The sequence below is a fragment of the Mus musculus genome, chromosome 7, assembly GCF_000001635.26.
Source record: "Mus musculus strain C57BL/6J chromosome 7, GRCm38.p6 C57BL/6J".
Lineage (NCBI taxonomy): Eukaryota > Metazoa > Chordata > Mammalia > Rodentia > Muridae > Mus > Mus musculus.
The window spans coordinates 142,181,559-142,209,520 of record NC_000073.6 but is presented as its reverse complement, the minus strand read 5'-3'; the positions used below and the strand labels follow the sequence as shown (position 1 = coordinate 142,209,520).

Genomic DNA, 27,962 nt, shown 5'->3' with positions numbered 1-27,962 from the left:
AAGCTGGTCCTTGTGGCAAAGGCACAGGTGAGTCAGCCCCCCAGAATGTGAGAGCGGGAGAGCTGGCCCTGCCCCTCACTGGCTGTAGCACTTGGAAGAGTGGGGGCCTCCACCCTCACTGGGCAGCACAGTGGAGCTGGTTCTGAAGGTGTAGGTGTGGAGCCTTCCCTGAGGGCATGAGAACAGAACTAACCCTGCCTGTTGTAGCAGCATTGAGTGAATTTGCCCAAGCAGTGTTGGAGCACTCCCACTGGTGGTACAAATAAGTGAGAGCCAGTGGGCTGAACAGACCCAAGGCTTTGAGTTGACTCACACTTAAATCTACATCATTTGTGAACTGTTCGGGTACATGAAAGAGCCAGTCCTGCTGATCCAAAACTTCAGGATCTCCATGACACAGGGCAACAACAGGATAACCCTGAGAAGTCCCAGTGAGGATCCAATATTGATGGTGTCACAGAAGCCAGAGACCTCAAACCAGACCAATGATTCATTGCAATGTGAAATAAAGATGTGTGGAGAGAGGGGTGTACCGTGGGACACACTATACACTACAGCTTCCATGATGAGATGTTTTCTATGCTTTGTTTGGGTTTTTTTGTTTGTGTATTAGGTGGGGGAGGTTGCAAGGGTGGAGGAGAAATAAGTGAGACTGGGGTGCATAGTGTGAAACTCACAAAGAATCAATAAAAAGTTAAAGAAAAGAAACTGAATGGAGATGTGTATAGCGGTTAGAAGTAGGGATAATTCATTAAAAAAAAAAAAAGTGCAGTTCCAAGGGCAAATGAGGACAGGAGTTGGGATATAGGCTAGAAGCTCAGGGTATCTGTCCACTCTTCTCAGCCTGGGGCCTTCCAAGGTTTTGGTATGGCCTATGTTTTTGTGTATGTTCTGATACATGCTGGCCTCTGGTGGAGCGCTTTCGATCTACCTTTATGCCAACTGGTTTCTTTCACGTGATCATTTTTAAATGTACCCTTTTAATAATTTTTAGGAATTATTTATTTAATGTGTTTGGATGTCTTGTGTACACACACACACACACACACACACCCCACATGTGTTGTGCCTGTGGAGCCAGAAAAGTTTGACAGATGTCTTGGGACTGGAGTTACAAATGATTGTGAGCTACCTTGTGGAATCAAACCTTGGTCCTCTGCAAAAGCAGCCAGTGCTCTTAACTGCAGAGCTATTTCTTTAAATCCTTTCACACAGTAATTTGTGAAGATTTTTTTTTCATCTTTATGTATGTGTTCATGTACATATGCATTGTGCATATGTGTGCTCTGGTGCCCCCAGAAGACAGAGCTGAGTTTTGCTGGGGCTGGAGTTACAAGCAGTTGTGAGCTGCCTGATGTGGGTGCTGGGAACTGAACCCAGAGATTCTAGAAGAGCAGTGAGTGCTCTTTACCACTGATCCATCTCTTCTCATGTGGTAAATTTGACCTCACTCTTCACCTGCTCCCAAGAGCTGTTGTTCCAGAAGTCTTTGGGGGAAACTGAAGGCTATTGAGCTGCCTTCAGTCATTTCTTCCATGCTGATGAAAAGTACAGTCCCTGCTAAGGGCTTTGGTTATCTATTGTTGCTATTGCCTGAGTTAGTAACTTCTGTATGTATGAGTGTTCTGACCTCCAGATCAGCACACTGACTTCTCTTGGATGCCACCATCTGGATGTCCCACTGATGCTATGAATATAACATGTCTTTCCTGTGACAGCAAAGTTGTAAAAATTAATCATGTTTTATATCAATTTCCCTTATGTGTGACTGGAACTTGTGGTATGAAGAGACTGAACTCATGGAATGGTGGCCTATCTGTCAGAAAGGGGTGTTTTCAGGTATAATTAAGACCCTTTGTTAGTGGATCTGACCCAAGAGGACATTGTCCTGTGTGGTCCCAGACTAATCAGGTGAGCTCTAAAATAGGTGTATTATGCTACACCCACTCCAGTGAAGTCTGCTTGACAGGCCAAGAGGCCTGGAAGCACTCATGAGGCAAAGAGTTTCAAGGAAACTATGCCTCCTGGAACCTTGACATTCCCATAGCCCGTATACTCAAACTCTATCCCTGTGTTAGTCTGGTGTATGGATCCACGTGCTCTCTTTCAGTATTGTTTTATTATAAGTGCCTTTAAGGATTGATTTCTTGACATAGCTAAGCCTTTGCCAGTGTTCCAATGTTCTAGAAAATCATTAAAGCTGATGAGCTTGGAATTCAGTAAGAATGTTACCTATTCAGTAACGTTCAAATTCATTTCTAGTAGAGACAGTGAAACTAATTAGGCATTACAAAGAACGGAGCTAGAATAGCTCAGGGCTGGTCTGCAGAGTGATTACTTAGGACAGTAGCTGAGTCTCACCCAAACAAGGGAATACACAATGGCCTAGTGAACAGGTGGGTTAACCGTGAAAGAGTTAGGGAATCCCCCTGAGACAGGTTTCTTCACTAGGCCCAAAGAAACAGCATAATCAGGCACTTACTAAGAACCCCTGGTGGTGGGCCTAGCGATAGACTAGCATTACACCTGGCTCCCTTCTTAGTGGTAAACAGCGGCCTGGTCCCCACTATCTTTTTTGTATACACTCCTTTTGTTTTGTGTCACTGTAACTGGGGTGAATGTGTCCTGCCTGGCTTTTCTTGTTTTTTTCTTCTGTATAAAAAAGTCGTTTGGACAATACACTCAGATTCAACATGCTCTCTTGTATCATCTCTGTTTGTCACTTGTCGACTCCTTCACCCATCTGCAACCAGAGACCCGTTCTGCTCAGATAGAAGACCCAAAAAAGGGGTAAGTCTGTGGCAGTATTAGTTGGCAATGTTTAGGAAAACAGAACTAGAATAACACATATTTGTCATAAAGGGGAATTTATTGAATTGGCTTACACCCCAGGGGCTGGGTAATTCAACAATGGCCCTCTGCATACTGGAGAGGCAGAGAACCTAGTAGCTGATCAGTCCAAGATGTTAGATACTGCAGAACAAGGAAGACCAATTGATATAGCCCCAGTCAAGTGCTGAAGGCCTGGAGCCTCCCTGAAGAGTCACTGGTGTTGAGTCCATGGTGAAAGGCTGAAGAACCTGGAGTCTGGCCATGGCAATGGCAGCTAAGGATGAACTCATTGAGGGAAAAGACTGAGCTTGCACACATACTGTGTGCACACACTGATTCCCTCTTCTTTCTCTCCCTTCCATCAAGGCCTGGAGCCCACTGAACAGTAGCATGCACATTCAGGCCATGTTTCCCCCTTCCCCATCATTACTCCACATCAACCCTCTCTTGAAACTTCCCTGTGTCTCACCCAGCCTGGGCATCTGAATCCAGACAATCAAAACCCACCATCCCAAAGGCTTTGTAGAGAGATGTCAGAGAGACCCTGCAGCCAAAGAAGATGCTGAGGATGGCTCACAGGACAAGGAATCTTCAGCTGATGAAGAGGGTCACTGGCAGACAACTCTCAGGAAAATGAGGAACTTGATACTATAACAAATAACTTAACTCAAGCCAGGGTTTCAGTGGTGCTGATTATGTCCCATGTCCTTCACATGTGCCTATGTGCTACATCCGTATGCTACATACTCTGCATGGTTCAGGCATTTAATCTTTACCCAGTATCTCAGTTAGGGTTTTACTGCTACAAACAGACACTATGACCAAGGCAACTTTTATAAAAAAAAAAAAAAAAAAAAAACAATATATAATTGGAGCTGGCTTACAGGTTCAGAGGTTCAGTCCAATATCAAGGTGGAGCATGGCACTGCTTGTTCCAAAGGCAGCTAGAAGATTGCTTCCAGGGAGCTAGGATGAGGGTACCAAGTCCATAGTGACACACCTACCCCAACAAGACCACACCTATTCCAACAAGGCTACACCTCTTAATAGTGCTACTTCCTGAGCTAAGCATATACAAACCATCACATTCCACTCCCTGGGCCCCATAGGCTTGTTCAATCATAGGAGTCTATGGGGGCCATACCTAGTCATAGCATAATTTAAAAAAAAAGTATATTTAGTCCAACTTCCAAAGTCCCCATAGTCTATAGCAGTCTCATCAATGTTAAAAATTCAAGGTTTCTTCTGAGATTCATCTAATCACCTAACTGTAATCCCCAAAGCTAGACAGTAAACCAGCAGGGCAAACTCCAAACTCTGCATCTCCATTTCTGATGGCAAAGCAGTCTTAAGCACTCCAATTTCTTTTTCGTCTTTGTTGACTGCAACAAACTTCTTTCTCCTGGGGTTGATCCACTCCCTGTTAGTAGCTTTCCTCAGCAGATATCCCACAGCTCTGGAATCTTTAACATCTTAGGGTCTCCAAGGCAACTTCAACTTTACAGCTTCTTGTTCCAATGCCTGGATCCACACATGAGCTTCTGGGTGCCTCCAAAGGGCAGGCATCACTTCTCCAGCTCTGGCCTCGGTAGCAGTCTAAGCTCAGGTTGACTCCACTTCACTACGGCTGCTGTTCTTGGTGATCATCCCATGGTACTGGCATCTCCAATACTATGGGGTCTTCCTCTGCAGCTAGGCTTCACCAATAGTCTCTTATAGGCTTTCTTCATGATGCCAAGCCTCAACTTCTTTGTATGACCCCTTCAGTTACTGGGCCATCAACTGCAACAGAGGCTGCAATTTCTTCAATGCCCTTTCCTGGCCTCTCACAGTGCCAAGACTCTGCTGCTTTCCATGACCCCTCCATACCTTCAAAATCAGTACCACCTGGGTGATTCTTACATATTACCAAGTCCAGCTGCAGCACGAGGTACAACCTTGGCTATCTCTGGAACACAGCTTCATTGTGCTCTCAGAAAACACTTCCCAGATTTCACTTCAGTGATGCTGGTCTCTTCTTTAATCACCACTAACTTCTTAGCTCCAGCTAACCAGCATTAATTGTCCCAGTAGTCTCTTCTATCCTTGACTCTAAAGCTAGAACTACATGTCTGAAGCTGCCAAGTTCTCCTGCTTACTGGAGCTGCAACATAGTCCCCTTGTTCTGTTATATTATCACTAGCTTTCTGTTTTCCAATTCCTTCACTGCCTAAGCTTGGCTGTCCTGGAACTTGTTCTGTAGATTGACCTTGAACTCAGAGATCTGAATGGCTCTGTCTCCAGAATGCTGGGACTAAAGGTGTGTACCACCATGCTGGGACTTAAACTTTTTCTTCCCCTATTCTGCTCTGTCCTAGGCTGGCCTTGAACTTGCAGACCTGCTTGCATTTGCCTCCTGGGATTAAAGGCTTATACAAGGGTGCCTGGACCTAAATTTAGCTAGGTGGAATCTTGCCTTAATTCAATTTAATATCCTTGAACACAGGACTCAGCTCCATTTCACTTCCTAGTGTCTCCTTTTATTTTTCCTTTCTAAGCTTGCTATGCTTGTTCAAAGCACTCTTCATGAGACATAACTAGAGAACAAAGTACATGATGAGCATTTCTGAGACTTCCTTTGCCAATGCAATTAATATAAGTCTCTTTACCTTAACCTCAGGTAGAATCTTCAGACAAGGGCAAAAAGCAGCCATATTCTTCAACAAAATACCACAAAAGGCGTCTCTATGCCATATACTGAAATTCTTCTCCACTGAAACCTCTTAGGCCACATCTGAAAAGTTCAAATCACTCTCAGCTACCAAGTCTTCTATATTCCTACTAGGATGGTCCATTAAGCCCCACCTAAAACATCCCATTGCTTCCCAAATCCTAAGACCCCAAATCTACATTCTTCCAAATAAAAGCATTGTCAGGTCTATCACAGCAATACCCCACTCCCAGGACCAACTTCTGTCTTAGTTAGGGTTTTACTGCTGTGAATAGACATTATGGCTAAGGCAACTCTTATAAAGGACAATGTTTAATTGGAGCTGGCTTACAGGTTCAAAGATTCAGTCCATTATCATCAAGGTAGGAACATGGCAACATCCAGGTAGACATGGGGCTGGAGGAGCTGAGAGTTCCACCTCTTTTTCAAAGGTAGCCAGGAGAAGACTACTTCCAAGAAGCTAAAATGATAGTCTTAAAGGCCACACCCATAGTGACACCCCTACTCCACAGCTCCTAATAGTGCCACTCCTTGGACTAAGCATATATAAACCATTGCACCCATCATGGGGATACAGATATTCCTGTCTTGCAGATGAGCACGCTAGACACCCTGCTCCTGGTGTCCATGTGCACAGTCTCCTCTTTCATTCCCAACACTAGCTCCTGAATGGAGTCTTGAAGGTTCTGGTCCCGTGTTGTCCTCTCCTGCTAAACTTTGGTATGACCTCTCAGTTCTCATTTCCTTGAAAAGGCAGTGCCACGATTTCCTGGCATCTATGGCCCCAAGGGCTTCCTGGGGCACATCTACCAGTCATTATTGCTCTTCAAGTGAATACATAAATAACATGTAGGGGGTAGGTGTAGGGGGAAGTGGTAGGGGATAGATGTAGGTGGATTCATTTGTTGGGCTGAAGATGGTTTAAAAAAATCATTGTAAGAACTGTATCATGTACACAAGAAGGGCGTTTATTTGTTTATTTAATGTTTTGCAGTGTCCCATTTGGGCCAAACGAAGAAAAGAAAAGCAAAAAGAAAGAAAGCAGACATAGAAGCCTGTGGTGAACATACCTTATGGTAGGGCTGACCTTCCTGCTATTGGCATGGAAGAATGGATGGGGCTCTAAGGGGCCTGTGGATGCTGAGAAAAGTACTGCCATCCTAGGTGGCATCGAAAAGGATCTGGGTTTCCTATTAGAGGTGATGGGCAGGAGGACTGTGCACTCCTCTATTGCCTGACAAATGGATGTCCAGCTTTGTAGATCAAGGAAACACCTTCTGGATCACAAAGTGAGATTAGAGCTTTAGGGCTTTGAGGTGCAGTCTAGACTCATCCCCAGAAACCTCAAACAGATAGGATGATTTGGACCTCTGAGCAGAATCTCAAATCTCCCTTTGGCAGTAAATGGGAAGAGAGCAGCTCATTGGACAGCATGAAGACCCACAGTCATGGAGGAGCAGCAAGGACAGCAGCAGCTGGACTAGCAACAGCTGGGCTGGCAGCAGCAGGGCTTGCAACAGCTGGACTGGCAGCAGCAGGGCTTGCAACAGCTGGACTGGCAGCAGCAGGGCTTACAACAGCTGGACTGGCAGCAACCACAGGAGCCACAGCCTCCACAGGAACTACAGCCTCCCTTGCAGCCTCCACAGGAGCCACAGCCTCCCTTGCAGCCTCCACAAGAGCCACAGCCTCCACAGGAGCCACACCCTCCCTTGCAGCCCCCACAGGAGCCACAGCCCCCACAGGAGCCACAGCCTCCACAGGAACTACAGCATCCCTTGCAGCCACCACAGGTGCCACAGCCTCCACAGGAACTACAGCCTCCCTTGCAGCCTCCACAAGAGCCACAGCCTCCACAGGAACAACAGCCTCCCTTGCAGCCCCCACAGGAGCCACAGCCTCCACAGGAACTACAGCCTCCCTTGCAGCCTCCACAAGAGCCACAGCCTCCACAGGAACAACAGCCTCCCTTGCAGCCCCCACAGGAGCCACAGCCTCCACAGGAACCACAGCCTCCCTTGCAGCCCCCACAGGAGCCACAGCCTCCACAGGAACCACAGCCTCCCTTGCAGCCCCCACAGGAGCCACAGCCTCCACAGGAACCACAGCCTCCCTTGCAGCCCCCACAGGAGCCACAGCCTCCACAGGAACCACAGCCTCCCTTGCAGCCCCCACAGGAGCCACAGCCTCCACAGGAACTACAGCCTCCCTTGCAGCCCCCACAGGAGCCACAGCCTCCACAGGAACCACAGCCTCCCTTGCAGCCCCCACAGGAACCACAGCCTCCACAGGAACCACAGCCTCCCTTGCAGCCCCCACAGGAGCCACAGCCTCCACAGGAACCACAGCCTCCCTTGCAGCCCCCACAGGAACCACAGCCTCCACAGGAACCACAGCCTCCCTTGCAGCCCCCACAGGAGCCACAGCCTCCACAGGAACTACAGCCTCCCTTGCAGCCCCCACAGCTGGAGCAGGAACAGACAGGCACACAACAGCACACAGGCTTGCAGCAGCTGGAGCCACAGCCTCCACAACAGCCACAGCAGCTCATGGTTCTGGTTATTGGTTGGAGGTGGAACAGGTCAGAGGAGCAGGTGGTGAAGGTGTGTGAGTGTGGTGACCTCTCCTCCAGGAACTCTTATATCTCTGTGTGCTGGCTGCCTGGAGCACATGGTCACTTCCTTATGTGTGTTTAGGAGCGATCCTGGGAAATTCCCATTTGTTGTCTACTGCAAAACAGAAGCCACATTTGGCTCCCTTTGCTCCTCCCCTGTTGTTCTCTAAGCCCCATGTGTTGATCTCCCTGTCCCTGTGGAGATAGAGCTTTCTGTCCACTTAGGATTTTCTAGGCATACACACACACACACACACACACACACACACACACACACACACACTTTCATGCACATATATTTGTATTCTATTCAACTCCCCCATTGACCACTTTCATCATCTTCCATTCCCAATGATCAGCTTCCTCCCCCTAGTTAGTGCCCCTTCTATGTTCAGTGCCCATGTGTCCATGAGTTTTCTCAGGATCGCTTGCATGGCATGTGAGAGAAATTACTTACATGAGCTCCAAAGCTCTTTTTGTATGAAACACAGACTCTCCTGGAGCCGAAGAGATGGCTCAGCAGTTAAGAAGAGCACTGCCTGCTCTCAAAGAGGGCCCTGGTGCACTTACCAGCACCCACATGGCAGCTCCCAACCACCTGTAACTCCGGTTACAGGGTATCTGCTGTATCATCTCAGGAGGGCACTGCTTGCACACGATGCACATACATGCAGGCAAAACACTCACACATAAAAAATGGACTCTTATCTGCCTGTATGTGTATCTTTTCACAATAATTGCTGCTCTGTAATGCATGTTAATGTTTGAATGCATCCAATTCTTCCGTCTGTCCTCCCTCTACTTCCCCCTTTCCTTTGTTGTTCCATTTCCCCTTCCTCTATTCTATTCCCATTCTTTTCTTCTTTCCTTTTCTTCCAACCTTCTTTCCTCCTGCCTTCCTCCCTACCTTCCTCCTTGCCTTCCTCCTGCCTCCCTCCCTCCCTTTCCTCCTGCCTCCCTCTCTGCCATCCTCCTGCCTCCCTCCCTGTCTTTCCTCCTGCCTCCCTCTCTGCCTTCTTCTTTGTCTTCCTCACTCCCTGCCTCCCCTCCCCCGTGCTCCTCTCTCCCTCATTCCTTTTCTTTCTCTATTTCTTCCCTTTCCTCTTCCCTCCCTCCCTCTCCTCCTTCCCCACTCCTTCCTTCTCTCCTTCCTGCTTCCTCCCTCCCTTTCTCAGACATAGTTTTATATTTGTCTGCTTTACTCATGTTTCATAGTTTCCTTTCCTGTCATTGTGATAAAATACTGTGACAAAGGCCAACTTAAGGAGGAAACAGTGTATTCTAGCTGACAGTTCCTGGGTATAGTCCATCATGTCAGGGATGTTAAGATAGCAAGATCTTGAAGCAGCTCCACAGTCAGGGAGCAGAGATTGATGGATTCAGCTCCCTCTCTCTAGTTACACAGTCCAGGACCAAAGCCAAAGTGGGGTGCCACCCACAGTGGATAGTTCATCCTATTTCAAGTAATGAAATAAAGATAATCACGCATAGACATGTCCAGAGGCCCACCTCCCAGGGGAATCTAGATTCTGTCAACTGACATTGAACATTAACCATCCTGCAGTAAAGTTGTCAAAAAAATTAAATGGGTTTATTATAAGAAATAAACCAAAAAGCAATCTTCCATCCCAAATTTAGACATTTTGACTGGTTTCTTGGTGCTACTATAGTAATCTGAATGAGAAATGTCCCCTCTACCCTCATCTATTTAAACACCTGGTATTCTATTGGTGGCACTGTTTGGGAAGGTTATTGAACGTTTAGGAGGTAGAACCTTGCTGGAAGAAGTATGTCACTGCTAGAAGGTTTTGATAGTTTATAGCCTCAGCCCACTTTCTGTTGATGCTCTTTTTCCTATGTACAGATGAAATGCTATTAGCTAGCTTCCTGTTTCTGCTGCCATGCCATGCCATACCTCTGCCGTGATAGACTTTCCATCTGTATAAATCAAAATAAATTCTTCTACAAGTTACCTTTGGTCATGGCAGTGTTTGAAAGTGATGTCTAATTGAGTGGAAGACAAAGTGACAAGTAAGAGAACGATTTGACAGAATAAGATATGCCCAACTCTCATGAAAAGAGAGGTAAGGAAAGCTATTTAAGAGAGGAGAGAGAGAGAGAGATGAGAGAGAGAGAGAGAGAGAGAGAAAGAGAGAGAGAGAGAGAGAGAGAGAGAGAGAGAGAGAGAGAGAGAGAGAGAGAGAGAGAGAGAGAGAGAGAGGAAAGGGGAGTTTTACTGGGACAGTTATAGAGAGGCAGGTTGCAGAGAGACCAAGCTATAGACACAGTGAGGACAGAACGAGCCAGAGATGAGGAGCCAGAAGATCAGAACAGATTGTTAGCATTAGTTTGAGGCTAAGCAGAGCAATTTAGGAGAAGCTGAGAGAGAGAAGGAAGCCAGATTAAATGAGTCATCTTGGAGAGGAGGAGTTTCAACTAGAACAGCTGAGTTGACCAGGCAGCAAGTGCTCAGAAAGAACTAGAAAGCGTGAGCTTGTTCAGCAGCAAGTCTTAGAGGCTGGAAACATTCTAGGCCTAGATAAGATTGTACAGAGTCTAGAAGCTTTCAGGACTAGGCCTAGGCTGAGCAACACCACAACTAGAAACAGGGCTTTTCAGTGAAGAACACAATATCAGGGTTCAACATCCACCCTAGGCTTCCTCTCAGCATAGTCTCAGCACTGTAGGCTATCTTGCCCAGTTGTTCTGTGGTCCCAGAAGTCTGTGTCTTGCAGTCCTGCTGGTCTTGGTGTCTCTCCCAGGATGATGATCTCTGAGGGGACTTTCCCTCTGCCTCTGAGCCTGCTGTCACCTGAGAAGTTCTTTGAGCATGCAAGGCTTGTGGCTGCCTCTCTGAACTTCTCATCAGAGCCAGAGGCTTTCCCTGGTTTACCTTGCTCATATGACACCTACCATGAGTGTCCTAGGAAAGAAAGGTTGGCAGACACATCCTTTGAAGATCGGTGTATCTGAAAAAAATCTTAATTCTGATCCAGAAATTTGACTTGTAACTTTGGGTCAAAAATCTTCCCAGAATAGAGACCAAATTGCTCTACCTTCTTACTTCCTCTTTTCCTTCCTTCCTTCCTTCCTTCCTTCCTTCCTTCCTTCCTTTTTTCCTTCCTTGCTTCCTCCCTTATTTCCTTCCTTGCTTCCTCCCTTATTTCCTTCCTTCCTTCCTTTTTTCTTTCCTTCTTTTCATTTTGTTTGTTGGTTGTTGGTTGGTTGGTTGAGATAAAGTATGCTGGAATGACCTCAAGCTTAGATCTGTCTGCCTCTGCTTCCTGTGTACTGAGTTTAGAGGAATGTGCAACTACACCCAGCCTCCTCGTGTTTATGTCATATTTACTGCAGAGCATTCCAGAGTGTCTCACCCCTCACCTTCCAGGAAGGAGGGATCCACCCCTCCTTCTCTAGAAGCTTCAAGGATCTCTTGAATAGATCTCTGCTCTGTGATTGCGGTGCCCTGCTGGGTCATCATGCAATCTTACCTATGACATGGGGGGGGGGTGAAGATTATGAACCTACACACTGTGTCTATTGGTGCTAGGGACTGCTGAGTAACATCAGGTGATGTTCTATTCTCTCCATGCCAACTTTCTCACATGCTAAATTCTTCTGGCAATGGATGTCTGCACTAACTCTCCCACTTTCTCTCTAATGGCTCGTCCCTACATCTTTCCCATTTTCTGAGATATGGTCTTATTCTATGTGACAAATTCTGTACTGAGTCTTCATTCTACTATTCTGTTTTAGATTAGAGAGGATTTGCTTTATTCTTTCCACTTTCCTTGTCTATAGTCTATTATTCAGTAGCACTCTCTCTAGCGCTATGACCAGTTATGGATCTTTCCACTGACAGCTGCCCACCACAAAAGAAGCCCCTCTGACCTAAGAGTAGCCTAGGTCCATAGGCAGAAACACACATATTTAGAGGGCAATTAGACAAAAATAAAAGTAGTGGGGTCTACCCTAAGGATCATGACTTCTCCAGCCATGGGCTTTTGACCAGGATTATAGAAACCTCTTCCTGTGGGGCTGCTCTCAATTCTTATCAAATAGCAATTGCACTTGCATGCAGATCTTGCATGGAAGGTCAGTATGTAACATGCAGGATCCAGCAATGGGAAAGACCATGGTAACTTTTCTCCCCCAACAGCCTGCATATTACCTTCCAGCTATGAAAGCTACCTATCAGGAAGGAATCTTCCTGGTTGGATTGAGATTATTGTCTCTGTGTCCTGCATTGTGGCCAGCCCCAGCAGGAGTCTTCTTTCTTGTGGGTTCTTCTTGAGGCAGCAGAGAAGGAAGAGTGTCAGCAGAGTGTAAGGCTTGGTCTTATGAGATTTTTTTTTTTTTTTGAGATTTATTTATTTATTATAGGTAAGCACACTGTAACTGTCTTCAGACACTCCAGAAGAGGGCACCAGATCTCATTACGGATGGTTTTGAGCCACCATGTGGTTGTTGGGATTTGAACTCAGGACTTTCAGAAGATCAGTTGGTGTTCTTAACCGCTGAGCCATCTCTCCAGCCCGGTCTTATGAGATATTTAGGATTGCTGAATAATAATAAAAAGTTTACTTGTCTAAGTTACCTTTCTACTGTAGCTGACCTGCCTTCTGTGATCCTCTGAGGTCAGAAACTACAGTTTCTGGCACTTAGCACCTCTTCCTAAAACAGCAAAGGGTAAGTAAATTGCCTTTGTGCTGTCTCAGCAGGAGCTCTAACTTTCAGCCTGCTAATCAGAAATTACAGGAAGAAAAAGGAACACTTTGAAAAGTGATTGTAGTGTTTATTACCAAGTTGTAAAGTTTCCTATGAAAGCTATCTCAGGGGAAAAGCAAAAAGATCCTAAGCGAGGAAAGGGAAAAATTCTAAGTAGGGAAAGGGAAAAAATGTCTTCTCTCTTCTTCTCATCTCTTTGTCCTCAGTACTTATACATCTTTCAGGATACATAATCACATGTTAAAGCGTTCATCACAAGTTCACACAAAAAATCAAATCATAAATTGAAATAGAAGTTTACAACAGAGAATGTTTACATGCATATCTATTAGGAGTAATTATCTGCCTAAACATCCATCACCTGTCTCAGCTCCACAGGTTCACTGAAGGTTTAAGACCATAACTAAGTTATTAGTGAAGTTTTGTATAGATAAACCCAGTCAATATTTTATCTTCTGTCCTAGAACATATAATAAATCATTAGTTCCCTTTTTATGATCTTTGGTTAATTGTTTTACAGCCTCTTGGAATGTGGTCTGGGTAGGGGAAAGTCTAGTTACTACCTAAGAGCAATTAACTGGTGACATATGGAAGAGTGGCAGAGTTCTCATTGCAGTTTTGAATATCAGAAAAGGACCTAATATCAGTCCCACTATAAAAGAGCTTAATAATTACTGATATAATTTTAGGAATTCTTATAGGATCATCATTAAGACTTAAGTCATCAGCCGGGCGTGGTGGCACACGCCTTTAATCCCAGCACTTGGGAGGCAGAGGCAGGCGGATCTCTGAGTTCGAGGCCAGCCTGGTCTACAAAGTGAGTTCCAGGACAGCCAGGGCTATACAGAGAAACCCTGTCTCGAAAAAACCAAAAAAAAAAAGACTTAAGTCATCTATTTGTCTATATAGCATAACTACATGACAGTACATTTTCATAACTAGGGCTAATATCTAGTGATTATTATATATGTTTAATAATAATAATAATAGGAAAAGCATATTAATAGCAGCAATCTTTCCTAAAATGAATTCTCTTAGTGCCTTGCCTCATAAGAGCAAATATGTCACAGATTGTATTATAATCTGAAGCAGACCATCTCAGGAAGATCACCTGCTAGTTATTAGCTTGTCCTATTATGGCTCCTGACACTGCATCATGCCTTTAGAAACAGGGTCTTACTTTACCAGGTGAGTACAGTAGGTAACCAAGGGAAATGGCAATAGCCTGTGATGTCTTGGAGACCTCGGGGACCTCTCTGACTAATAACTTATAAGCAGATATCCAGCCAGCCACTGAGATTTTCATTTAATAGGCCATGTCTTCAGGGATCAGTGTGGTTCACACACAGAAATACTTCCATTCAGATGCCTTTTCTTTTCAAAAATCACACACATGCATGCACACATACATATACATATATGTATACGTATACATACACATATACACACACATTTGTTTTGAAAGAAAATAAAACTTGAGACCTGTGATTCATGTAATTTATGTCAAATAGCCCAGAAAGTTGTTTGTGAACTTTGAAACCTGGGGCTTAGAACATAGCAGAACAGGCCAGGACATGCCCAGGCAGGCCCGTGTTAAGACATCCCTGAGGCTGCTTGGCCATAAAGATAAAGAGAATGACATGTACAGACTGGCCCTGCGCCTCCCTATCTTCCGCCCTTCTGACCTAAGTTAAATGTTATCTGCATGTACAGTCTGCTGATGTTTAAATGAACCAATCATGTGAAACCACACCAATTCCTCCCCCAGCCCCAGCCCCTTTTCTATAAAAACCCCTAGCTTCCAAGCCTCATGGTTGGATCCACTGTCTCCTGAGTGAGATATGTTTCGACCAGGAGCCCCGCCATTAAACTACCTCGTGTATTTACATCAAGACGGTCTGTTTGTTCGTGATTCTCGGGTACACACCAAATCGGGAGTTGAGTGGGGGTTTCCCCATTAGGTTCTTTCAGTTTACTTATTAGGAGACTATGTGTATGCATGCTGGGGCATATGTATGGAGGTCAGAGGACAACTTGCCTGATGAAGTTCTCTACTGCCGTCATGTGAGTTCCAGGGATCAAACTCATCTAGATTCCAATAGTACATGAAAAAATAATAGCAAGAAACTACAAAACGGGGTTGCTTCAAAATTGAGGAGCTTCTAAATGTCAAGAGAAACACTTTCAGAATGAAGAGATAGCTGCAGAATGGGAGAGAAATATTGCCAGCTATTAACCTTTTGGACCCCCAGGGGCCCAAGTGTTGAGAACGCAATCCCCAGAAACACAGCTTGACAACCGATTGCTGTAATGACAAAAGGATTTTATTCCGACGCGGGTGGGGTTGCTCATCCTCACAGGGAGAGTCAACCCCGATTATCAAAAGTACAGGTTTTTATACTCTTTTGCGGGGTGGGGGTTACACAGCTATATTATTATTGGCTAGCAAAGCAAAAGTATATTTTTAGTTTTAGTGGTCAGCTATTGATGTGCCATAAACTTTGTCAGCAAGGTTGGTTTATCTTAGAATTCAAACTGAGGCAGGGGACCCAAGGACTGTTATTTTTGTTATGGCTAATTCTTGAGAACTGCTAATCTTGCTCTGGCAGCTATGGTCATCCTGACCGCTAGTCAGTCCTTCCAGATGGGGAAGGGGCCGAGTGATCTTGAACTTGTTTATATTGGCAGGGAAAGGGAAAATTCTTCAAGCAGCAGGGGGAAGGGGAGAAGTTCTGCAAACACCTTTAGTGCACATTAGCCAAGCTAAAAACTGTATTTCTTCAAACCCAGTAAAAATTAGAATACAGACTAATAACTTATAAAGAACTTAAAAATGTAAACACCAATGGGTGGGAGAGATGACTCAGTAGTTAAAAGCAGAGAGCTGGATCCAGCTCCCAGCACCCACATGTCAGTTCATAAACTATCTGTGACCCCGATTCTAGGGTATCTAGTACCCTCTTCTGACTTCTGTGGGAACCATGCATGCATGTACATGCAGGCAAACACTCATCCACATAAAATAAATAAATCTTAAAATAAATTGAACATCAAAAGAGCAAATAATTCAATCAGTAAATGAGAAAATGAACAGAATAGTCCATCAAAAGAAGTACAGATGCCTAAATAATACACAGGGAGGGGGTTGCTGGTCAATGCTGCATCAGGAAATGTATATCAAAACTGCATTGAGATTTTAACTTGTCCCAGTCAGAGGATCTACTAAGAAAACAAACCAGAGATGCTGGCAAGGACATATTGGGAAAGGAACCCTTCACACTATTGGTAGGAACTTAAATTAGTTCAGACACCATGGAAATCGGTATAGAGATCTCTCAAAAGCCTGAAAACAGAACCACCATATGAGTGAGCTATATTACCTCTTGATTTATATCCAAAATTACCATTCAGAACGTTCCAGAAACATCGGATTCTCTGCATTGTGTCTCTGTTTCCATGTTACATAAGCAGCCTATATGTCCATCAACAGATGAACAAGGATATATGGCTTGTAATCAAAATAGAGTCTTTATGCAGCTATAAAGAAGATACACCTGATAAGAGAAATTAGTTAGCCTTACAAGAATAAATGCTATATGCTTTCTTTCATTAGTGGGATCCAGGGGGAAATAAAAGGTCATGAAAGGGAAAGAAAAAGAAGGAAAGAAAAGGGGAGGAAAGAAAAGAAGAGGAGAGGAGAGGAGAGGAGAGGAGAGGAGAGGAGAGGAGAGGAGAGGAGAGGAAAGGAAAGGAAAGGAAAGGAAAGGAAAGGAAAGGAAAGGAAAGGAAAGGAAAGGAAAGGAAAGACATAAAGAAACAAAGAAAAGCATACAATAGGCAGAAGGGCAGGCAGGCAGGCAGGCAACAAGAGTGCTAGGGATATGCTCAGAGGGTAAAGTTTTTGCTGTGCAAACACAAGGACCTGAGTTCAGATCCCCAAACCCACATGTCCTGGTTAGTCTTACGTCAACTTGACACAAGCTAGAGTCATCAAAGAGGAGCGAGCCTCAATTGAGAAAATGCCTCTATAAGACTGGGCTGTATGTAAGCAAGCCTGTAGAGCATTATCTTATTTATTGATTGATGTGGGGTTACCCAGTCCATTGTGGGTTGGATCACCCCTGGGCTGATGGCCCTGGGTTCTATAAGAAAGTAAACTGAATAAGCCACGAGGAGCAAGCCAGTCCAGTGAGCAGCACTCCTCCATGGCCTCTGCATCAGCTCCTGCCTCCAGGCTCCTGCTCCGTTTGAGTTCCAGTCTTGACTCCCTTCAGTGACGAATGGGGATGTGTAAGTTTAAGCGGAATGAACTCTTTCCTCCCCAACTTGCTTTTGCTCCTGGTGTTTTGCCACAGCAATGAAAAACCCCAACTAAGACACCATGTGAAGGTGAAGCCATGCACAGTAGGCCATCTCTATAGTCTCAGCACCCCTGCAGCAAGATGAGAGGCAGAAACAGAGGACTTGCCAGAGGCTCATGGGATAGTCAGCCCTGTGACACAGCAGCAAAAAGAGACCCTGTCACAAACAAGGTGGAGAGCGAATACCTGAGGCTGTTCCCTAACTTCACAGGGCACCTTGGCACAAGCACCTGCAATTACACACAAACACAAGCACACACACTTCCACGGATGCACACCACACATGTACACATTTTTCCCCCAAACAGGACAATAGAGAAGGTGAATATGATCAAGGTGTAGTGGGTGCCTTATGGAAGCATCAAGGCAAAGCCCCTTATTTTGTACAATCCATATGTACTTACTTTTTTTAAGCCTACAAAGGCACAGGCATTTTTTAAAAATCCACCAGAGTCAAGAACAAAAATAAATCTATCATCTCCAGAAAGTAATGAGCCTTTCACATGAGAAAGGGTTGTGCCTTCTGCCACTCCTTTTGGGGTGAAGGTCAAAGATGAACTCCTGGACAGAGGTAGGCAGAAGCCCCTGAATGCATGGGACACCAGCATGTGTGCAGATGCGAGGTAGTACCAGAGCCTGAGGAAGAGCTGACACAGAGGCTGAGCTCCTGATGTGCGCTGGGCCTTTGAGAAGCAGGCTCATCATGCAGAGAGACTGTGAAGCTTCTGCTGGGCTCAGGGCACCTCGGAACAGGGTGGGCCGGAAGCTCTGAGAAACCCACAGTGGACTGAAGGAAACCTAAGGAATTCCGGTGAGCAAGAGTAGACAGAAGAGAAAAGAGAACTGCTCAATAAAAAAGAAAACAAATGAAACGAACAAAGAAATAAAAACAACAGCAAAAAGAAAGAATGGTAGGAAGGAAGAAAGAAAGGAAAGGAGAAAGAAAGAAGGAAAGAAAGGAAGAAAGGAGGGAGGGAGGGAGGGAGGGAAGGAAGGAAGGAAGGAAGGAAGGAAGGAGGGAGGGAAGGAGGGAGGGAGAAAAGAAGGAGGGAGGGAGGGAAGAAGGAAGGAAGGAAAGAGGTAAGGAGGGAGGGAGCAAAGAAGGAGGGAAGGAGGGAAGGAGGGAGGGAGGGAGCAAAGAAGGAGGGAAGGAGGGAGGGAGGGAGGAAAGAAGGAAGGAAGGAAGGAAAGAGAAAGAAAGAAAGAAAGAAAGAAAGAAAGAAAGGAAAGAAAGAAAGAAAGAAAGAAAGAAAGAAAGAAAGAAAGAAGGAGGAAGAAAGGAAAGAAAGAAGGAAAGCAAGTAAGCTTGGGTGAGAGCATCAGCTGGGAACAATGGCCCCCAGATCTGAAACAGGACAAGCCAAGGAGGAAACAGACTCCAAGAAGCCTGCTGAGCAAGGAACCTGAAAGAGCCAGGTAACTTGTTCTGAACTTTCCACTCTGGTACACGGTTAGAACAGGACCTCCATCTTGTCCAATTTGAATGGAGAGCCAGCAGAGCTCAGTATTTCCACAAGACAATGGAGTAGAAATGAATAAACACAAAGAAAACTCCTGAATGCTGTGAGACACCCAGGCTATAGGGCTCTGGGCAGGGATGGGTGAAGCTCTTCTGTGCCCAGGAACACAAGACCCTGAGATGCCAAATCCTGAAGATACGTAGGAAACCACTGATATGAAGGAAGTGGCAGGACAGAGCAATGTTTATTACATTGCCATGCAGCTGCACTAGGAGGAAACAAAGAGCAATCAGGAAGTGACCATGAGCAGCCTCACACCTGACTTGGGTAGGAATATAAAGACCCCTGGGTCAGAAGGCTCCACACCTGCACACCTTCTCTCTCTCTACCTGCTCCTCTGTCCTACTCCATCCTCGACCAAACACTATGAGCTGCTGTGGCTGTTCAGGAGGCTGTGGCTCCAGCTGTGGGGGCTGTGGCTCCAGCTGTTGCAAGCCTGTGTGCTGCTGTGTGCCAGTCTGTTCCTGTTCCAGCTGTGGGGGCTGCAAGGGAGGCTGTGGCTCCTGTGGAGGCTGTAAAGGAGGCTGTAGCTCCTGTGGGGGCTGCAAGGGAGGCTGTAGTTCCTGTGGAGGCTGTGGCTCCTGTGGGGGCTGCAAGGGAGGCTGTGGCTCCTGTGGGGGCTGCAAGGGAGGCTGTAGTTCCTGTGGGGGCTGCAAGGGAGGCTGTAGTTCCTGTGGAGGCTGTGGCTCCTGTGGGGGCTGCAAGGGAGGCTGTAGTTCCTGTGGAGGCTGTGGCTCCTGTGGGGGCTGCAAGGGAGGCTGTAGTTCCTGTGGAGGCTGTGGCTCCTGTGGGGGCTGCAAGGGAGGCTGTAGTTCCTGTGGAGGCTGTGGCTCCTGTGGGGGCTGCAAGGGAGGCTGTGGCTCCTGTGGGGGATGCAAAGGAGGCTGTGGCTCCTGTGGGGGCTGCAAGGGAGGCTGTAGTTCCTGTGGAGGCTGTGGCTCCTGTGGGGGCTGCAAGGGAGGCTGTAGTTCCTGTGGAGGCTGTGGCTCCTGTGGGGGCTGCAAGGGAGGCTGTGGCTCCTGTGGGGGATGCAAAGGAGGCTGTGGCTCCTGTGGGGGCTGCAAGGGAGGCTGTAGTTCCTGTGGAGGCTGTGGCTCCTGTGGGGGCTGCAAGGGAGGCTGTGGCTCCTGTGGGGGCTGCAAGCCCTGCTGCTGCCAGTCCAGTTGCTGCAAGCCCTGCTGCTGCCAGTCCAGCTGCTGCAAACCCTGTTGTTCTTCAGGTTGTGGATCATCTTGCTGCCAGTCCAGCTGTTGCAAGCCCTGCTGCTGCCAGTCCAGCTGCTGCAAGCCCTGCTGTTGTGCCCCTGTGTGCTGCCAGTGCAAAATATGAGGCTCCACATGTAGATATATAAGCCTCCAGCACCCACTTGTATTTGAGGTGACCATGGCCATAGATCAGCCACCCCCTGGCACACACACACATCCACCCATGAGCTGCTGAAAGAGAAACTTATTAAAGCATATGATTAAAGTCCCTGTCAACCCTGCAGCATCAATAAATAAATATTCCCACTTTGGCAAATCTTGTTCTTTTGAGGTTTCTTTCTATTAGAAAATATTCACCAGGCCCTACACTCCAGCTCTCTTCTCTCTTTGCATTCTTGCCCTTATCTATTTATCACAAAATCTCCCTAGTTTGTTTCTTTAATAGATCTGAATCCACAGGGTGCCCAAGTCAGAAGTAAGCAGAGCATATCCATTGCACAGCTCTGGGTAGAGTTGGGGACACCCAGTGATAACAGCAGACATGTTGACTTATTGGTACAGGGCAGATATGGATGGGTAAGCCTTGGAGAGGCTGGTGGGGTTGTGGGGAAAAGCAAGAAGACATGAGCATGCAACTAAACCATCTCAGGGAAGGGCAGCTAAAGCCATGTTTAAAAGGAAATTCATAGCATCAAATGTGCAAAGATTATATGCCCCAGTACAGGGGAATGCCAAGGCCAGGAAGTGGAAGTGGGTAGGTTGGGGAGCAGGGCAGGGTTAGGGAATAGGGGACATTCAGGATAGCATTTGGAATGTAAATGAAGAAAATATCTAATTAAAAAGAAAGAATGAAGTAGCCCAAGTTTCCCTCTTTAAAGACTAAAAAAAGAAAAAGAAAGCAAATCGAAAGTACACAGAAAACAGTAATAGATACTGGGTCACAGCTTGTCTTAATTAGGATTTCTATTGCTGCGACAAAACACCATCACCGACAAGCAGACTGGGGAGGAAGGGGTTTATTTGGTTTACACTTCCAGATTACAGTCCATCACTGGAGGAAGTCAGGGCAGGAACTCAAGCAGAGCTGGAACCTAGAGGCAGGAGCTAATGCAGAGGCCATCGGAGGAGTGATGCTTACTGGCCTGCTTCCCATGGCTTGCTCAGCCTCCTTTCTTATAAAACCCAGCCCAGTGATGGCACCACCCACGGTGGGCTGGGCACTCCTCCAATGATCACTAATTGGGAAAATGCCCTACAAATGGATATCATGGAGGCATTTCCTCAACTGAGACACAGCTAATGAGACTGAAATCAATAATAATAATAATAATTAATGCTAAAGAAATAAAGGAAGTTCATTAAACTGATCAGTAAAACTGGCAAGTCCTAACCAGAATGACCGAGAAGAAAGGAGTATAGACACTAGTGTGGGAAGGAGGGAGTGTGTACTGCTGGGTTATACACTTGGTATCTTAGAAGCAGATTTACAGTTTGAAAGATGCCACTGCAAAACCTCACTCAAAGAGAAGCACAACGCCTTAATAGTCCTGTAACTATTAAAAATTGGATTTCTGGGGCTAGCAATATGGCTTAGCAAGTAAAAGCACTTGTTGCCAAACCAGGGCCACACATGAAGGAAGGAAGGAAGGAAGGAAGGAAGGAAGGAAGGAAGGAAGGAAGGAAAAAAGGAAGGAAGGAAGGAAGGAGAGAAGCAACTTCTCTGACCTCCACATATGTGCCATGATATATATGCACTGCCCCATCCCAACACACACACACACACACACACACACACACACACGACAAATTAAAAGTAGCTGCCTGCAGCTTGTACAACCACTCTGGAAGTCAGTCTGGAGGTTCCTCAGAAAATTGGACATAATACTACTGGAAGATCCAGCAATACCTCTCCTGGTATATACCCAGAAGAAGTTCCAACTGGTAATAAGAACACATGCTCCACTATGTCCATAGCAGCCTTATTTATAATAGCCAGAAGCTGGAAAGAACCCAGATGTCCCTCAACAGAAGAATGGATACAGAAAATGTGGTACATTTATACAATGGATTACTACTAAGCAATTAAAAACAATGGATTCATGAAATTCTTGGACAAATGGATGTATCTGGAGTATATCATCCTTAGTGAGGTAACCCAATCACAAAAGAAGTCATTAGATAGGCACTCACTGATAAGCTGATATTAGCCCAGAAACATAGAACACCCAAGATACAATTCGCAAAACACAAGAAAATCAAGAAGAGGGAAGACCAATGGGTGGATACTTCATTCCTCCTTAGATTGGGAACAAAATACCCATGAAAGGAGTTATAGAGACAAAGTTTGAGCTAAGACGAAAGGATGGACTATCCAGAGACTACCCCACCCGGGGATCCATCCCATAATCAGCCACCAAACCCAGACACTATTGCACAATGCCAGAAAGATTTTGCTGAAGGGACCCTGTTATAGCTGTCTCGTATGAGGCTATCTATGCCAGTGCCTGGCAAATACAGAAGTGGATGCTCACAGTCATCTATAAGATGGAACACAGAGCCCCCAATGGAGAAGCTAGAGAAAGCACCCAAGGAGCTGAAGGGGTCTGCAACCCTATAGGTGGAACAACAATATGAACTAACCAGTACCCCCAGAGCTCGTATCTCTAGCTGCATATTTAGCAGAAGATGGCCTAGTCGGCCAACACTGGGAAGAGAGGCCCCTTGGTATTACAAACTTTATATGCCCCAATATAGGGGAATACCAGGGCCAAGAAGGGGGAGTGGGTGGGTAGGGGAGCAAGGCAGAGGGAGGGTATAGGGAACTTTCAGGATAGCATTTGAAATGTATATAAAGAAAATATCTAATAAAATAAATAAATAAATAAATAAATAAATAAATAAAAGCTGCCTGCAAACCTTCCCCCAATCTTTGTTCCCTAAGACCCAATTCTCAAGGTTGCCCCTAGTCCTGCAACAGAATACCAGCTGCAGCTTCTCCTCTCCCAGTCCATGACTCTGTGGATCTCACAGACCATAGCCTGGCCCTGCCCTTCATCTACCCTGCCTTCCCTCCCCAGCTCATTGCTGTGTCCCAGTCTTGAACTGGAGCTGGCACCTCTTGCTCAATGACAGGTCACACCTGCCAGAAGACCAGGTAAGCTGTCTATGGACCTTTTCATTCTCTCTGTATCCCTAGACATAATTCTCAGGGTTGCCCTTGACACTGCCATAGACCAGCTCCCATTTCCTCCTGGCCTTCGCTTCCTCCTAACCTCCAACCTCAGCAAGCATTCCCAATGAACACACCAACTGAGCAGGCTAGTAAAACAGGCCACACACAGCCAGCGTACTCTCTGAAAATCCAGAGAAAAAACAGAAACCAAGGAACAAAACATCCACCCAACAAAGACAAACCCAGAAATCAGCACCGAGACCTATATACAATCACCCAGATGCCCAGATGCCAACCTAAGAACACAATCAATAACAGCCAGGGCAATATGGCATCGACAGAACTCAGGTGTTTAACACAACATTCCCTGAATATTCCAACATAGTTGAAGCACAAGAAAAAGAGCTTAGAACCAACTATATGAAGATGATAAAGGTCCTTCAAGAGGAAATTAATAAATCCTTTAAAGAAATTCAAGAAAACACAAACAACTAGAGGAAATGAATAAATTCCTTTTTTTGTTTGTTTGTTTTTGTTTTGTTTTGTTTTTTGTTTTTGTTTGTTTTTGTTTTCGAGACAGGGTTTCTCTGTAAAGCCCTGGCTGTCCTGGAACTCACTCTGTAGACCAGGCTGGCCTTGAACTCAGAAATCCGCCTGCCTCTGCCTCCAAAGTGCTGGGATTAAAGGCATGTGCCACCACTGCCCAGCTATGAATAAATTCCTTAAAGCCAAGAAAAAACAAACAAACAAACAAACAAACAAACAGTAAAAGGAAATGAATAAAACTGTTCAAGACCTGGAAATGGAAATAGAAGCTATAAAGAAAACAAGCTGAGGAAATTCTGGAAATGAAAAATGTAGAAATGAGAACAAGAACTACAGAGGCAAGCTGTACCAGCAGAATACAAGAAAGAATCTTAAGCACTGAAGATATGGATACATCTGTCAAAGAAAAACCTAAAAAAATTCCTGATACAAAACATCCCGGAAATCTGGGACACTATGAAAAAAACAAACAAACCTAAGAATAAGAAAAATGGAGGAAATAGAAGAATTCCAGCTCAAAGACCCAAAAATTATTTTCAATAAAATCAGAGAAGAAAAATTTCCTAACCTGAAGAAGGAGATACAAGAGATATATAGAACACAAAATTGATTGGACCAAAAATTAATGTCCCCATTTCACATAATAATCAATAGTACAGAACAAAGAAAGAACATTAAAAATTGCAAAGGGAAAAAGACCAATAACATATAAAGGCAGACCTATTAGAATTACAACTTACTTTTCAATGGAGACTCTAAAAACTAAAAGGGCCTAGACAGCTGTGCTTTCAGACTCTAAGAGACCACAGATTCCAGTCCAGACTACTATACCCAGCAAAACTTTCTTTCCTTCTTATCCCAATTGCTAACCCCTCCAATTCCCTACCAGCACACTCAGAGTTCCTTCTCCCACTCCCTTCCCCTTCTCCTTTGAAAGGGTGGGAACCTCCTGGGTATCCCTCCACCCTGGTGCATCAAGTCTCTGCAGGGTTAGGTGCATCCTCTCCCACTGAGTCCAGACAAGAAAGCCCTATTGAGGAATGGATTCCACAGACAGGCAACAGCTTTAGGGAGAGCCCAGCACTAGTTGTTGGGGAAGCCACGTAGAAACTGAGCTGCACATCTGTTGCATAAGTGTTGGGAGCCTCAGTCCAGCCTGTGCATATTCTTTGGTTGGTGGCTCAGTCTCTGAGAGCTCCCAAGGGTCCAAGTTAGTTGACTCTCTTGGTCTTCCTGTGGAGTTCTTATCCCCTTCAGGGCCTTTAATCCTCTCCCCCAATTCTTCCATAGGAATTCCTGATCTCTATCCAAAGTTTGGCTGTGGGCATCTGCAGCTGTTTCAGTCAGCTCCAACAAAACTTTCAATCACTATAGATGGAAAAATAAGATATTCCATGATAAAGTCAAATTTAAACAATACTGTGATGGTTTATATATGCTCAGCCCAGGGAGTGGCACTATTAGAAGGTGTAGTCCTGTTGGAATAGGTGTGCCACTGTGGGTGTGGGCTATAAGACCCTTATCCTGTCTGACTGGAAGTCTGTGTTCTGCTAACAGCCTTCAGATGAAGATGTAGAACTCTCAGCTCTGCCTGCATCATGCCTGCCTGGATGCTGCCGTGTTTCCTCCTTGATGATAATGGACTGAACTTCTGAACCTCTAAACCAGCTCCAATTAAATGCTGTCCTTATAAGAGTTGCCTTGGTCATGGTGTCTCTTCACAGCAGTAAAACCCTAACTAAGACAATATAAACAAAGGAGATTAACTACATCTACAGAAACACAGGAAATAAATAATCTCACATCAGCAAAACCAAAAGAAGGGAAACACACACAAACTCACATACAGACCACACCATCACCACCACCAGCAACAACAAAAATAACAGGAATTAACAATCAGTGGCAATTGGTATCAGTAAATATCAATAGCATCAACTCCCTAATAAAAAGACATAGATTAACAGAATGGATATGAAAACAGGATCCATCCTTTCCATCCTTCTGCTGCATCCAAGAAATAAACTTTAACATCAAGGGTAGATGTTGCCCTAAGGTAAAGGGGTATCAAAAGCAAATGGACCTAAGAAGCAAGCTGCTATAGCCATTTTGATATCTAACAAAATCGATCTCAAACCAAAATAAATCAAAAGAGGTAAGGAAAACACTACATGCTCATCAAAGTAAAAATTCCCCAAGATGACATTTCAATTCTTAACATCTATGCTTCAAGCACAAGGGTACCCACTTTTGTAAAAGAAACATTATTACAGCTTAAAACCCGTATTGATCCCATATACACTGAGAGTAGGAGACTTCAGTACCTACCTCACTCTCACCAAATAGACAGGTCATTCATACAAAAATTAAACAGAGAAATGCTGAAGATAGTTGATGTTATAAATCCAAAGAACCTAGCATGTTTACAGAATATGTCACCCAAACACAAAAGAATATACCTTCTTCTCAGTACCTCACAGAACTTTCTCAAAAGTTGTCTACATATTCAGACACAAAGTAAGTCTCAACAGATTTTTAAAAGAAGGAGATAGCTCCCTGAATCCTATTAGATCACCATGGATTAAAGCTGGAAAGATATCACACTAGCAACTTAGCAGCACACCCACAGGCTCTGGAACTAAATGAAGTAAACACACACAGGAGGACTAGACAACAAGAAATAAATGGGCTGAAATCAACAAAGTAGAAACAAAAAGAACAATACAAAGAATTAATGAAACAAAGAGTTGGTTCTCTGAGAAAATCAACAAGATAGACAAACCCTTATCCAAACTAAAAGATGGATAGAGAATATCCAAATTAATATAACCAGACATGAAAAGGGGGACCTAACGACAGAGGCCAAGGAAATCCAGAGAACCAGAAGGACATAATGTAAAACTTGTACTCCAAAACAAAACAAACAAACAAACAAACAAAAAATTGCTGAAAGCTGGTTGTGGTGGCACATGCCTTTAATCCCAGCACTCTGGAGGCAGAGAGACATGTGTATCTCTGAGTTCAAGGCCAGCCTGGTCTACAAAACACGTGCCGAGATAGTTAGGGCTGTTTTACATAGAAATCCTGCCTGAGAAAAAAACAAAAATAAAATACAAACAAACAAACAAACAAAACTGTACTCCACCAAATTGGAAAATGTAAAAGAAATGGATAATTTTCTAAATTGGTACTACTCACCAAAGTTAAATCAAAATCAGATAAACAATTTAAATAGACCTATAACCCCTAGTGAAATAGAACCAATCATTAAAAATCTCCCAATCAAAGAGAAAAAAAAAAAAAAAGCCCAAGACCAGACAGTTTTAGCATAGAATTCTACCAGACTTTCAAAGAAGAGCTAATACCAATACTCCTCAAATTATTCCACAAAATAGAAGCAGGAGGAACATTACCTGTTTCACTTTATAAGTCCCTAGTTACCCTGATACCCAAACCACATACTCACCAAAGAACCAATTTCCCTCATGAACATAGGTGCAAAGATACACAATAAAACACTTGCAAACAAAAACAAGAACACATTAAAACAATCATCCACCATGATCATGTTGGCTTTATCCTAGAGAAGGAGGAATTGTTCAACACAGGAAAATCAGTAAATGTAATCCACCATAAAAATAAACTGCAATAAATAAAACAACATGATTATCTCATTAGAAACCGAAAAAACCTTTGATAAAATCTAATGGCCCATCATATTAAAAATACTGGAGAGATTAGGGATACAAGGAACATACCTAAACATAATAAAGGCATTTTACAGCAAGCCTATAGGCAACATCAAATAAAATGGAGAGAAACTCAAAGCAATTCCACTGAAATAAGGAACAAGACAAAGTTGTATGCTCTCTCCTTATCTATTCAATATAGTACTTGATGTTTTAGATAGAGCAATAATACAACTGAAAGAGATCAAGGGGATACAAATCAGAAAGGAAAAAGTCAAAGTATGGCTGTTTGCAGATGATAGAATGGTATTCATAAGTGGCCTTGAAAATTCTGTAGGGAACTCCTACTGCTGATAAACACATTTACAAAGTGTCTGAGTACAAACAAAACAAAACAAAACAAAACAGTAGCTTTCCTATATACAAATGATAAATGGGTTGAGAAAGACATAAGACAAACAACACCCCTCACAATAGCCTCTAATAATATAAAACATCTTGGAGTAACTCTAACCAAACAAGTGAAAGACTTGTATGACAAAAATATCAAGTCTTTGAAGAAAGAAATTGAAGAAGACATCAGAA

The 27,962-nt window shown here is 44.6% G+C and overlaps 1 protein-coding gene across 1 annotated transcript; it reads right to left on the bottom strand.

Annotated features, from left to right (window-relative positions):
* Positions 1-6,505: 6,505 nt before the first annotated feature.
* On the bottom strand, positions 6,506-8,157 carry Krtap5-3 (keratin associated protein 5-3). Its single transcript, NM_023860.1, has one exon. The coding sequence runs from the start codon at positions 8,091-8,093 to the stop codon at positions 7,023-7,025; it is 1,071 nt and encodes a 356-aa protein (NP_076349.1). The 5' UTR covers positions 8,094-8,157; the 3' UTR covers positions 6,506-7,022.
* Between the last annotated feature and the right edge of the window lie 19,805 nt (positions 8,158-27,962).

Coding starts and splice junctions, on each gene's coding strand:
- Krtap5-3 (NM_023860.1), bottom strand. CDS start 8,093: ATGAGCTGCTGTGGCTGTTGTGGAGGCTGTGGCTCCAGCTGCTGCAAG.